Source organism: Marmota monax, unplaced genomic scaffold (genome assembly GCF_021218885.2).
Source record: "Marmota monax isolate L192 unplaced genomic scaffold, Marmota_monax_Labrador192_F-V1.1 WCK01_AAM20220418_F8-fsc00465, whole genome shotgun sequence".
Taxonomy (NCBI): Eukaryota; Metazoa; Chordata; class Mammalia; order Rodentia; family Sciuridae; genus Marmota; species Marmota monax.
In genome coordinates this window covers 397,996-412,666 of record NW_026694621.1, presented here as the reverse complement: position 1 = coordinate 412,666, position 14,671 = coordinate 397,996, and the positions used below count along the sequence as shown (strand labels likewise).

The following is a 14,671-nucleotide window of genomic DNA, read 5'->3' as shown; positions in this document are numbered from 1 at the left end:
TTATACTGATTTTCTTCTCTTATGGTTCAGTTCAGGGGAGGGTAACTGCATCCTTTGAGTCCCTACAAAAAAGCAGTGTCTCATGGGGACAATTTGTTCATAACAATAACTGTCTTCTTGCTTTTAGTATTGGATTCTCAGACAATTGTGATCCAGGAGCCCTCACTCTCTGTGTCTCCAGGTGGGACAGAGACACTCACCTGTGGCCTTAGCTCCAAGTCAGTCTCCACAAGTCACTACCCAAACTGGTGCTAGCAGACACCAGGAAATGCTTCCCAGTGAATTATCCATAGTACAAACTCCTGTCCCTCTGTGATCCCTGATCTATTCTCTGGTTCCTTCCTTGGAAACAATGCCATCCTCACCATCACAGTGGCTCAGACTAATGATGAGGCTAATTATTACTGTGCACTCTATATGGGTACTAGTATTCACATAGTGATGTAATCCCATGGAGAAGTACACCTAAAACCTCTTCATGTCTTCAGATGACTATAATTTACATTATGGAGACATGTATATAGGTTGAAAATGTTCAACACTTTCAAGTGACGATGAGGCTGACTACTTCTCCTACCAGAGGTTCAAGCCATGTGTCTCATCCTCTCCCTCCCAGTGTGTGTCCATTTTTCAGTGTTCCTCCTCCTACTCTATGCTTTCACTTTCCCTTTCAGTTTGGATAATGTGTGGAGGAGTTAATATTCAAATAGGTAACTGTCAGGAAGATTCAGGGTATGCCCCATACTTTTAAGACTCTTCTCATTCAAAATATCAAAAAATATGGTTAGTCTTTTCTTATATATTTATTTGATTATGGAAATCAAATTAGTGCTAATTTACTTTTAAATTTTAAAAGAAAATTGCTTTTATAATATTTTTATGATTATAACATGATATAACTTTGCTTTTATAATTATGTTATGAACTTACTTGTGGGATGTATAATTAATATGCAATCAGAATCATCATCTGTGTCTAAATTATTAGCATATTAGAATATCAAGTAACTGTAAAGAAAAATGATCTAAATTCAAACTACAGCCAAAATATAGTAGGTATTTCTGAAAATCTTCCTTGTAATTATATTTTAAGGGATCTTATGAATACCTAGTATATACATAACTAGAAACTATCATACAAGACTGAGTTCTGTACACTGTCTTATCATCCACTTGGTTGACTTTCCTGTTGAAGAACAAAAAGGTGCAGGACTGAAGATACATGTGGGCATGAACAGATTCTATTGCACTCAATATTGGATAAGCAGGTGTAAAAGAAATGTGTAAAAATTCATTTTGATTTAGTTTTCTGCTTTATCTATAGAAAATGATATTATAAACAGTTATTTGAGGTAATACACAACAAGATGGAAAGAAAACACTATGTAGGCAATGTCTTGATATGTGTTTATACACATATACATAATATTAAAAGCTATACATAATATTAAAAGCTATGTAATAATAAAAGCTATTGCTCTTATTTTTTTAAACTTTTTTTATTAGTTGCTCAAGACAATACAATGATCTTGATATATCATACATTTGATTCAAATGGGGTATAATTTCTCATTTTTCCACCTGTACAGATTTCAGGATCACATTGGTTATACAGCCACATATATACATACAGAAACACTAGTGTCTGTTGTATATTGCTGCCCTCCCTATCCCCCCTCCCCTCCCCTCCCATCACCTATCTTTACCCAATCTACTGTGACACATTACTCTCTCTCTTTTTTTTCTTCCCCCTCACACCATCATATATGTATTTTGTATAACAGTGAGGGTCTCCTCCATCTTCTATGCAATTCTCCTTCTCCCTCCCATTTCCTCCCACCTCTCTTCCCTATTTAGTGGTAATCTTCTTCTCATGCTCTTCCTCCCTACTGTGTTTTGAGTCACCCACCTTATATCAGAGAAGACATTCAGCATTTGTTTTTTAGGGATTGGCTGACTTCACTTAGCATAATCGGCTCTAATGCCATCCATTTACCTGCAAATGCCATGTTATTTTTTTAGTGCTGAGTAACTTTCCATTGGGTATAAATGCCACATTTTTTTATCCATTCATCTATTGAAGGGCATCTAGTTTGGTTCCACAGTCTATCTATTGTGAATTATGCTGCTATGAACATTGATGTAGCTGTGTCCCTGTAGTATACTATTTTGGGGTCTTTAGGGTATAGTCCGAGAAGGGGAATAGCTTGTTCAAATTGTGCTTCCATTCCCAGCTTTCCATGGAAGCTCCATACTGTTTTGCAAATTGGCTGCACCAAGTAAAAGCTATTGCTATTATTAAGTTTTAAAAATCCAGTTATAACTTTTTGTGGTTTATATAAATAGTACACCTGCTAAAAAGAACTCAGGAGAATCAATTGAAATTAACCCCACCATAATTCAAAAGCACAAACCAATTTCTACAATGTATTTGCCAGTTCTGAAAGTGGTACTTTGTTGGAGTCCTCCCTTTGTCTTTCCTGGCAAACTTCCTGGCAAACCTGAAGTGTTTCTCTCATTGTAGAGAATGTGTTGTGTGGAATCCCCATGTCATCCCTATTCTAGCTGGTGTGCATAATGCATTCTGGGAGAAACAGGTCAGAGGGAAGTATGTGTGACCAGTGGATGCTGATTCACAGTGAGGACCTGTGGTTTCATAAATGGAACAGCAAGACACATGATTCCTTCAATGCCTTCAGTTGCTGGGTAAACATGAAATGATAATAGGAAATCCTAAAATAATATATTTTATTTTGATGCCTGCTTGAGATGTAGTCTATTTAATAATGGTCTTTGATATATGTTTACCTAATCTAAATTAACTTATATAGAAGGAGGTATCTATGAAGAGATATAGTAATTCCTTTTATCTGTAAATATATTTTTTCTATTATTTTCTTTTTCTCATTCTCTGTGTGTGCTCACATATGTATGTTTGTATGGCAGATGTGATAAGTAAATATACCTACCTACATTTAAATTTACTCATACATAAATGCACATTAAGTTTGATTATTGATTTTATACAAAATCATACTGTGAATTTTTACAATTTATATCAATCAACCAAACAAGAAAAAGTTTTCCTAATTTTTCCTTTAAACAACTTTTCTCTGTAAACTGGCATTTTTTTGGAAGGCTATGAAAAGAATATGCAAATAAGATAGTTTGGGGGAGGAAACAAAATGGAAAGGACCTAGTGGAGTACAGGCACCTTCCAACCACAGTTCTAACACCTGTGACAGGGGCAAGGAGAGGAATTACTGGGTAGAAAGATTGTCTACCATAGGCAGGCCTGAGAGAGAATCTGCAGGCTGAGTGGCTCCAGGAACCTGGGTTCTTATCAAAGGGACACTAGTTCCCACAGAAGGACCCTGCACTAGTTACTGCAGATGTCAGCATTGCCTGGAGCAATCAAAGGGCAGAGGGCTAATATAAACTGTTGTTCCCCTGCAGGGTCTTCTGTAAGAGATGTTACTGGTAATTCCTTGGCTGCTGCAACCAGCTTTAGTGATGCATTAACCCTCAGGATGGGTGCTGTGACTATTCCCATCATCCTACTCCTCTGTATGGACCCAACAGGAAGTAAAAGCTGAGGTTTTTCAGGGATTGGAGCCTTGCAGACTTCAGGCCCAGAAAATACTGAGATATACCTCTTTTCTAACCTGAATGAGGAGGAGGTCCTCTGGCTTGGAGTATTCTTTGGGACAATGCTGTTGTTCTGGTCACTAATGTGGTCAGCTAGTCACTCAGCTATCTCAGTTGAAGGAGGTAGAGATGCCAAGTCAATACACAGACACTGGGAGCTGGTGAGAAAAACTGGCTGGTGGCAACCTAGCTGATGTCCAGTAGCTCAGTTTATTTTTGGAATGCATACAATTGTTATGGGTTCATGTGGGGCACGCCCATCAATCATACATAAGTAAGATAATATCCATAACCAATCATCTTATGCCTAATGTAACCACACTCTGAGGATGCTCTAAATATTGCTATCATCAGGAAGGTCTTTGTCCTAGGGGAGGGGACTTTCTAAGTTAGGAGTATCATTCCTTGAAGCTCCTGATTATCCATTTCCTGGACTGGCATCTTGGCAATGCTAACCACAAAAGCTAAGGATATGGTTTCACCAACAGCTGACTAGAGCACAGCATCCCATCCTGCAGGTGTTCCTATCAGGCCTGAATGAACATATATTCTTCAAGCACTCCAACCTGCTCACAGCTGCTACCCGCAACTGAAAGTTTTACCAGCAGGGCAATACAATACCCTCCTGTTCCTGACTCCTGCTGCTCCCATAACCTGGGACCACTTTTTAAATACTGTACATATCTCTAGGGTCTGATGCATGTGAAGCATCTTATTCATTCTTGAAGAAAAAAATCAATGAAAGAAGAAATTAATAATTCTTCCAATTCCCTTACTAGTGGTTGATTTACCTTTGACATTATTTCTATGGGAGGAGGATGAATCCACTCTGAACAGATTGTCTGTAAAATTCTGGAATGATTTTCACCTTTTCATGCCATGTTCACAATATGATAAATGTACAACAAAACCTCCTCTGACCAGCTTTTTTAAATCTGTCCTCACCTTTCTGAATTAGAACACAGGTGTTGCCTTTCCTTCATTTTGTTCTATGAACTACCTGCTCCTCTCACACCAGATGTTCACACCTAAGATGCACTTGATATTTCAGCTCTTTCCTATTTTTTTCTGATCTCCTCTTACACTGCACACCCACAAATTTGTCCTGCCCGATCATATTGTCCCAATTTTGTCTTACAATTTTCCCAGAGAAGATGGTGTAATATGAGATATAATGATGGGCACAGACCTGGTTGAACATGTTCTGGTTAATGCAGAGGTCACCTAAGTAACTTAAAGAGATGTACAGATGTACAGAGTCCCATGCTCATGGTGTGTTCTCTGAAGTTGTTTTCTCCTAAGCCCCAATTATTAACCAAGCTAGGTCATCCTGCCACCCTCCCTCAGTCAGGGATGCAAAAACTGCAAATATACATGGGTAGAAACAAGGTTTAGGGACCCATTTGCATGAGCAGCTCCAACCCTGGGAGGATAGTGGAGCTGGTATAAGAGAGGCCTGGTGCAGTGGAGTTATCAGAGTTAGGCTTATGAAAGGGCTGTGTCCACCATGGCCTACACTCTTTTCCTCCTACTGATGCTCTCTCAATGCACAGGTAGGTACAGTCCTCAGAGGCCAAGGGCAGGCCCCTAACCTGAGTCATTACCCTATTCCTCAAATTCCAAAGTCACTTCTCCCTACTTCTGCCCTTCACTCTGATGTGTCTGTGCTTTCAGATTTCCTCTCTTTTCCTATTCTGACATGGCCATTCTCCTTTTCTGCAGCCCTGGATCAAGAGTCAAACTCACTTGCACTGAATAGGAACCTACTGTTGGTAGAGAAACATGTACTGGTACTAGCAGGACTTGTATCTGAGCACTACTACTCAGACTCAAAGAAACAGCTGAGGCCTGAGTTCTACAGTTGAATTTCTGGTACAAAGATGTCTCAACTAATGAGGTGTATTTGTAAATCTCTGGGCTCCAATTTGAGGACATGGCCAGAAGATTACTCTCCTGTTTATAAAATTAATACTTATGACAGTGAAACAACCAGAAGAGCAAGTGAGACAAGACCCTCATTTATAAAGGGTCCAAGTTTATGACACTTTACTGTGGCAGCTGAGGCCCCCAATGTTTACCAAATAAGTTGCTAGTAATATGGCTGAGTAATATTCCAGTTTGTATGTATACTACATTTTCTTTATTGATTCATCTCTTGAATGCATTTAGGTTGATTCCATAGTTTAGCTATTTTGAATTGAGCTGCTAAAAATATTGATGTGGCTGCATCACCATAGTATGTTAATTTTAGTTGCTTGTGGTATAAACTGAGGGACAAAGCTGAGTCTCCATATGTCTTTCCAGAGTGGTTGCAACAATTTGCAGTTCCACTATCATATGCATATTTTCTATCTGCAATTTTCTTTCTGAAACATTGGTCATTTTATATAATTTGTTTCATGTTTCTGGATGTAAAGAGTTCAAATATCTGGGTTCATGTTGGGAGATAAAATTAGAGAAGAGGATGATAAAAAGAAAACCCTGTAAGTACTGGTGGATTTTGCTAAGCTTATGAAGACTTTTACTTCCTGATCTGCAGTAGAGATGATTTTTTTGGTCTTGCTTTTTCTGAATTGAAGGGCAATTCAGTGGAACGAAAGAAACTTCAGGACATTAACAGTCATTGCACTTCACATAGTTCTATGTGATTGTGAAGAAGTCAATTTTCATTAAAACTACAGAAATTCACAAAGGGGCTGACAGTGTCTATTCCTAACAGGTAGAGGAAAGAAGGAAAGAAGGGAGAAAGAAACAATGATTAAAATTTAATGTATTAATATTTAAAAATGTGAATGATTTTATAGTGCATACATTTCATGTATAACTTATTTTAAAAATAATTAATTATTAATCAGAAAATTTAAATTATATTCTTAATCTATATTTTATTACTTTATAAAAGTAACAACTATTAGATTCCACAATGTGAACAATATATCTTATACCAGAAAAAAATGTAATTGCTTGATTTTAACTCTGTCTTTATTTAATTATAAATTGTGCTGAATATAAAAAGTACAACCTACTATGAGGTGAGTTCTGTTCCTAAGTATGCAAGTTTCTAGGGCCTAAAATGACAGTTGTTGCCTATCTTTGGATTCATAAGTGTCAAAATTATGAAAAAAATTCAACATGTCTAGCAGTTAGATAAAGGAAATTAAAACTACATTGAGTTTCCATCAGTTATAATGGAAATTAGCACCCAATTACAATAGAAATTAGCCAGTTACAATAGAAATTATTAAGAATGCAAGCAACAATAAATTTTGTCAAGGATGTGGGGGAAAAGGTACACTCATACATTTCTGGTGGGACTTCAAATTAGTGCAACCACTCTGAAAAACATTATGGAGATTCCTCACAAAACTTGGAAAGGAATCATCAGTTGTTCCAGTTAGCTACTTTTTTGGTTTATACCCAAATGTCTTAAAGGTGCCATAGTACAGTGATGCACCCACATCAATATTTATACCAGTTAAATTCACAAGAGCTAAACTATGGAACCAGTCTAAGTACCCTTCAACAGATAAATGGATAAAGAAAATGTCCTATATATACACAATGGAATATTAGATAGCCATAAAGATCAATGAAATTATGGTATTTACCAGGAAATGAATGGAACTGGAGACAATCATGCTAAGTGAAATTAGCCAAACCCCCAAAACAAAGGTTGCATATTCTCTCTGAAAACTGGGTGCTGAATCAAAAAAAGGGCAGGGCTTAAGGATGAATAAAAATACTTTGGATTAGATAGAGGGTAATAAAGGGAAGGTAGGAGGGATAGGAATAGATAGTAGAATAAATCAGACAAATTTTCCTATCTGCATATATAAATACATGACCAATGTAATTCTATACCATTATACAACCAGAAGAGTGGAGAGTTATAATCCACATATGTGTAATATGTCAAAATATATCTCTTGTCATCTGTAACTAATAAGAACAATAAAAAATAAAATAAAAGATTTTAAAAATTCAGAATATAATTTACTTCCTCAGCAACAACCACAGAAACCCTGGTGAAATGCACTGAAATCTATTGAACAAATTTGAACAAAAGGCTGATATTCATGTCTAGACCACCTCCATCCCTACCATTTCCTAAAATGGTGCATTCCATCCATGTCTGAAAACATTCAGGAGTCCTGATGTCTGTGTCCTTTCAGGATCTACAGTCCCTGTGGCATTGCATTCCATGTACACAATGGTGGGTGTAGTTAAATTGCTGTAGTGGACTTATAGTCACCATTCTCAGTATCACTTGCTGACAATAAGGATTACAAACATGTGAACTGAGAAAACTTGAAAACATGCATACAAGTATCTTCTAAATGGCCTCCAAAGACTACTCATAAGATTTTGCAACTGAGTTTCTCATCATGTACTAAGTGATAGAACCTTCGGAACAAAGATTTGTGTTGTGTATAATAACATATATGCTACCTGCAAGCTGATAAAACCAGAGACTTTGTGTTCACCTGCTTAATTTTGATCTATGAAATAATTTATCAAAGAATTTATATCAAAGACACCATCTCAGTCCTGTCCCAAAAAGAGTCAAGTGAAGTATGCATAAATTCACCATGTGAAGTCAGAGAAAAGCAAGAAGGACACCCTGAGGTACTGAGAAGGCCACAGAGGGGCTAAGTGGCCTGGCCACTAGGCAGAGGCAGTTGGGGATGCAATGGAATTGTAGGACTTCTCAGGGTTTCTGATCATAGTGTCATATGATGATGTGCATGGGCTTGGACAACAGGGGGCACTGCAGACCAGTCAAGAAGGGTCAGAAAAGAACCAGAACTATAATGAGCCACCTGGCCATTCCTGATGCTCTCTTGTTAGTCCTCACAGCTGTGAACCCCTAAACCAACCCAACCCCACCCCTGCACACCCACTTGACATCTTTATGTAAAGGAGTCTAAACAAGGACCCAGTTTGCAATCAGAAATCACAGAGGAACCTAATTTGCATGGACAGACACTCCCCTTCTCAGAGTATGTAGAGGGCAAGAAGGAGACTTGGGGAAACCTCTGTTCAGCATCAGGAACAGAAGGTAGAGCTCAGGATGACCTTCATGATGGCCTGGTCCTGTCTCCTCTTCACATTCCTTGTTCACTGCACAGGTGAGATAATATGGAGGAGGGATAGAGTGTGGTAGTCCTCTGATAGGCCCTGACTTTACTCTTCTTTCTAGACAAAACTTATGCTCTCCATGTTTCTCTCACTTCCAGGGTCCTGGGCCCAGTCTGTTCTGACTCAGCAGCCCTCAATGTCTGGGACTCCAGGAGAGACGGTCACCATTTCCTGCACTGGAAGCAGCAACAATATTGGTATCTTTGGTGTGAGCTGGTATCAGCAGTTCCCAGAAATGGCCCCCAAACTCCTCATCTATAGTAATAGTAATCGACCCTCAGGGGTCCCTGATCGCTTCTCTGGTTCCAGATCTGGCAACTCTGGTTCACTGACCATCACAAGGCTACAGCCTGAGGATGAGGCTGATTATTTCTGTCAGTCTTATGACAGTAGCCTCAATGCTCCCACAGTGCTTTGGGTTCATGGGGAAGTAAGACAAGAACCCTGTTACCATCTGTCAGGAGAACAAACACCCACAGCTTTGCTCAGACCTTGTCTCTGGCTTTTTCTGCTACCAATATTGTAGGCCCAGCTGAATCTCCTGGCACTGTTTTGAGTGAGGAGCCTCTTGTTTTCTGTCCTCACAGTCATTCACAGCAGCATGTTCCTAGGAAAATGCCTTCTAAAAAACAGAAATTCTTGCTTCTCATTAGTTTGAGGAGCTGAACATGATGTTTTAATCTCTTTGCCTTGAAGTTTAGGTGATGAGGCAACCAACACAACCCAGGTCATCTCAGAGTTGATCTCTGATGGGATTCCTGTGGTTCCACCCTCCATTTTTTTTTTTTTTACTTCCACGAATTCTAGCACTGTTTCTTCTCCTTTGCCTTCATTATGTATATGTGTGATTCATGTTTTAGCCTAATTTTACATAAGTTTCCTAACATTGAGTATTTGACAGACAATAAAATGCACATAAGTGAAAACTTTGAGAGATTTTGAGATATTTTCACACTTTTGGGAATATCAACACACTCAGGCCAAAGAATCTGTCCACCAGCACACAAAGCCCCTTTGCCCTTTTGGAATTCTCCCTCCATCTCTGCTCAAAGTACCATCCATGCCACCACTGACTTTCTTTCTTTGAATATTGGTCAGGTTTCCTTTAATATAACTTTTATTTCTGGAAACTCACAGCAGATATCCATTCTTGAATGATTTATTCCAGTCTATAATTCCTTTTAGTACCCTTCCACATTATGTTGAGTTTCCCTTGATTATACTAAGAATACAGCATGACCTTTGTGGTCCCTAAATATTTCTGAATGGATGGACACTTTGATCACTTTTGCATCAAAATCTTATAATTGCATCAGTATAGAGAGCTATATAATCCAGCCTTTATTGTGTTCATTATATCATTGACATCCTGATCTAATATATTTTCTTAAAAAATACAAAGTACAATTAAAACACTTTACTTTTGATATCTGCTCACTCTTCTCTGGGCTCAACATCTCCTCAATTTGCCTGTGGATATGCCTAGGAAAGCACTTCTTTGAAGAGTGACTGTCCTAATTGAGGGCTTGTGGTGGGATTGAGATAAAAAGCACGAGGGATGACATGCTACACTCCCAGGGAATTACTTGGAAGAAGAAGAGCACTGGGAATTTGAGGCTCCTGTCCTTGTGCTTAGGTCAGAGAGATTGGACCATGTCTGTTATATTACCACAATCTCTGCAAAGATCTCTCTAACTGCAACACATTTCCTGGAGCCCATCTGCTGACATAAATACTCCTAATAAAATTGTTGAATCTCCATATGCAGATAACAACAAATGACACATCTGGGAAGTTCAGGACAGGTACAGTTGTTGAAGGTACATATTTCCAGCTGTGTCCAGGACTATGGCACACGTGAGTAAAGATTCAGAGGCATTTTAGTACTTATCTTTCCTTTGGAGAATCCAATCAGGCTTTTGAATTTCAGTGAGGTAAATAATAAATGAGTGCCTTTAACGTTTCCCTCTTACACTCATTTCAGCTGAGATTCCCAGTGTTCATAACAAATATCTGGGAAACACCTCCTTTTCCAAGGAGATGTGCTAAGACATCTAAGGGGAATGGTGAACATGGCAAGATCTGGATCTGAGAAACTTTCCTTTAGATTCATTCAGGGACAAATTGTTTATCTGGTTAGTTTTAATTAAGAGAGAATAAGTTTAAAAAATCTAGGAGTTCTGAGGGCCACTCTATTTGCAATGCTATTGTGCATTCTCTCATTTAAAAACTTATGGAAAGGAATTCAAGGGACACACATGGGGGTCTAGATTGTCTTTTGTAGATTTTGGGCAAAATAATCAGATGTTTGAACAATCAAAAAATAAAGAGGGTGATTATAATGAGGTTTCCAGAGTGAGAGTGGAACAGGCTGCATCCAGAGCTTTCACTGTACAACAGACAGCTGGAGGAAAAGGTCAAGTGATTGCATATTCAGCCCTGGACATAGGGTGAACATGAAAAAGTATAATTATACAGGAAAAGCTTCATTACTGCCGATGAGAACCACCAGAAGGTCCATGTGTGAACCCAACAGTAGGTCTATTTGTATGAGTAAGATGCTCTGGGTGATCTAGTGTTAGGATTCAGCTCTCTCACTGCCATGGCCCAAGTTGGATTTCTGGTAAGGGAAGACTTTATTTTGCCATCTGTGGTAGTGAATGCATATAATACCAGAAACTTAGGAGGCTGAGCCAGTGGGATATGAAGGCAAGCTTCAACAACAGAGAGACAATCTGTCCCCCAAAAAAACAATACAAAACCACAAGAAAAATGTCACAGAGAAGCTATTTATCCTAATACTCAACTTGAAATATTGAAGTTGTTTCTTATCATCAAAGGCTATGAACATTGCTTTGGTGAGCAACTTAAAAGGTGTCCAGGAATTGGTTGGACATGAGATGTTTCAACAGATTTGGCCACATGTGGTGTCATGGTTTCCAAGTTTCCTGGTCCTTTTGATTGCCAGATTTACTTCTCTGCCTCCATGAAGAGTACCTTGGCTGAGGATTATTTTGATTAATAAAGTAGAATCAGAGGAGACCTGTGCTACATCTGGACAATAGTATGAACAGTTAAAGAGCTTCTACTCTCCTTCTCCCATGCATGTTTCCTTCTTTAGGCTGACAAGAATCATTCCAATGAGTGATTCTGTATTGAGTTAGTGAAAGAATGAAATGAACGCATGAAGAATCACCATTCATTTCATGTGGTAGGAAAGATTTGTGAGCAAGAATTTGGCCATGTTATTTCACATCAAGGGTTGCAATTGTGTTCATCCAGAATGACAGTCTATCTGGTCTGATAACAAAATAAAATTGCTGACTATGCATTTCAATGCTAATTGAGAATGTGTCTTCTGTGGTTGTCTAACTCAGTATAAAGCTCCTCTTGTTCCATAGCAGGATCGTCATCAAGACTGATTTTAGGAGACATAGATGCAAGCACAACTGGAAAACTGGTCACCCTGATTATCAGTGTGGGAAACAATGTTTTAAGTAATATGAGGCTCTTCTCAGACAGAAACCCACATTGGCCTCTGAACAGTGGAACATGCACAGAAACATTCTTTGCAATTAAACATGGATCCATTGGCAAGGTCGATTGTATATTAGGTCACAAAACAAGTCTTCAGAAATTGAAAAGGAGGTAGTTCTAATCTTATTTTAAGAAGATAGTTTTCTCTCCTGGTACAATTATGGTCATTGCTATCTCTCCTAGAAATAATGTATGCTATCATGCATACCTTATTGTCAAACAGGAAAATCCTAAAAGCTGGCTGTGGTGGTGCACACCTGTAATTCAAATAGCTTGGGAGGCTGAGGCAGAAGGATAAAAAATTCAAAGCCAGCCTCTGCAACTTAACAAGGACCTAAGGAACTTAGCAAAACACTCTCTCTGAAAAAAAAAAAAAAAACAGTTGGGGCTGGGGATATGGCTCAGTGATAAAGCCCCTCTGGGTTCATTCCCTGATACCAAGATAACAAAACAGGAAAAAAAAATGTCCATCTGAGGTTTTTTTTTTTTTTTTTTTGTGTGTGTGTGTGTGGTCATGTAGAGCTCATTGAACATCTGCCTGACTGATCTTATTTCCACTGAACTATTTATAAAACAATCATACTAAAAATGGAATGAAAAGAAAAATTAATTTTCTAACTTGGAGCATTTCCTCTTTTTTAACCCTATAGAATAAGTTACAAGAATAATGTTTTTACTCAAGCCTTCTCTACATTCAATGAGAAGCTCAAAATCAACAACCTTATAAGCAAGTCAGTCATGAAAGCAATACTTTACCTCATTCAAAACACTCATGAGTCAGTTTCCATGTTTCTTTATTTTTCTCTTGTTAACCTCCACTTATGAAAGAAAGAACTGGATCCTTGAAGGAAGAAGTATTGAATAAAGAAAGAATATCCAGGGAAGAAAAAAACAGGGGATCACAGGTAGTGTGGAAGGATACCAAACCAAGGATGCTATGTGCACGTAGAAATATATCACAGTGAATCCCAATCTTATTAACAATATTAATGCAGCAAGTAAAGAAAAAAGTGAAAAGAGACCAGTAAAGTAGAGAAAGAGGATTAGAGGAGGGTGTAAGTAAGGGAAAGAGAATACTGGGGAATTAATTTGATGATGAAAATATGTTTCCTGTATGTAATGTTATATGTACCATGAATCCCACTATTATCATAAAATTATAATAAGCCAATGAGGCATTATACAAAATAAATACAAGTATGTTAATGATAAAAGATTCAGGCAAGTATAAGAAAATGCAACACTACAATTTAATTGCACACAACTGGGAGTAATTTCAACAAACAAAGAAACAAAAACAGATAAATAGATATAAATAGGAATTCTCAAAGAAAACTCAAGTAATGAATGAGAGAGCATCCTGGTAATACAGCAAGAATATTATACAAATAATTCAACAGTTCATTATGAAATGAGACCTTTTAGCTTTAGGCCAAATGTCCTCCAGTGGGTACGGTAGATATTCCTAGAAAAGTCATAGAAACTCAAGAGGTTTAGCTTTATTGGATCATGAACAGTTGCTCAGTAGACCATGCACAGTGCTAGAGAAACTCCTTCCTCCCATGGAGAAAATCATAGCAAACAGCCACCCTGGGTCTTCCTTTGAAAATCTAAGTGCTCTGAGGACTGAGGACCATGTTTTGGAAGTTGATGGTAAAGAACTCATATTTATATAATACACCACACAAATATGCCCCCTTCATTCATACATTTTAGTGAAAAATCATGGGTCATTAGAAAATCTGGCTTAATCCATAGAGCAAATGGATCCTACCAAAATGCATACCCCACTGGACTTGCCTCCTCTTCTTTACTCAGTGCTCAGATTCCAGGTGCTGTAGTGGCCCTGTGTTGTCCTTCCTCCTTCTGGACATGTTTTGTTTGTGTTTTAGGGGACACTTTTAAATTGTGGACTCAGAAATCCTCACTGACCACCTGCTCAGGAGTGGCAGTCACTCTCATCTGTGGCTCCAGAACAGTTTCGGTCACCAATGATCATTTCTCATACTGGTTGCAACAGAAGTTGAGCCAAACACCCAGAACACAGATTCGAAATAGAAACAGCAGACACTCATGGTCACCTTCCCTGTTCTCAGGCTCCCTTACTATGGGCAACGCTGCCTGATACTCTCAAGTCCACAGGCTGAGGGTGTAACAGGTTCAATGTGTGAAACATTACAGTGATGCTCAGCAGAGTCAGACCCAGATGGGGAACAGAGATCTAAACCTGCACATGACTTAGCCTGGATAGAAATATGATCACAGGATATGGGAATCATAAAACTGGAAACCAACCACTCTGCACCCCAATGATCACTGTCCCTAAGACAGGCTAAGAAAAGGGGCTG

General features: G+C 38.5%; 1 gene segment (V, D, J or C); it reads left to right on the top strand.

The window, feature by feature from the left end:
- Nucleotides 1–8,588: 8,588 nt before the first annotated feature.
- The window catches only part of LOC124078067 (immunoglobulin lambda variable 1-40-like), a 50,831-nt gene continuing 44,748 nt past the window's right edge, over nt 8,589–14,671 (top strand). The window contains 1 exon segment of the V gene segment in view: nt 8,589–8,776. Coding sequence covers nt 8,719–8,776 — 58 coding nt within the window.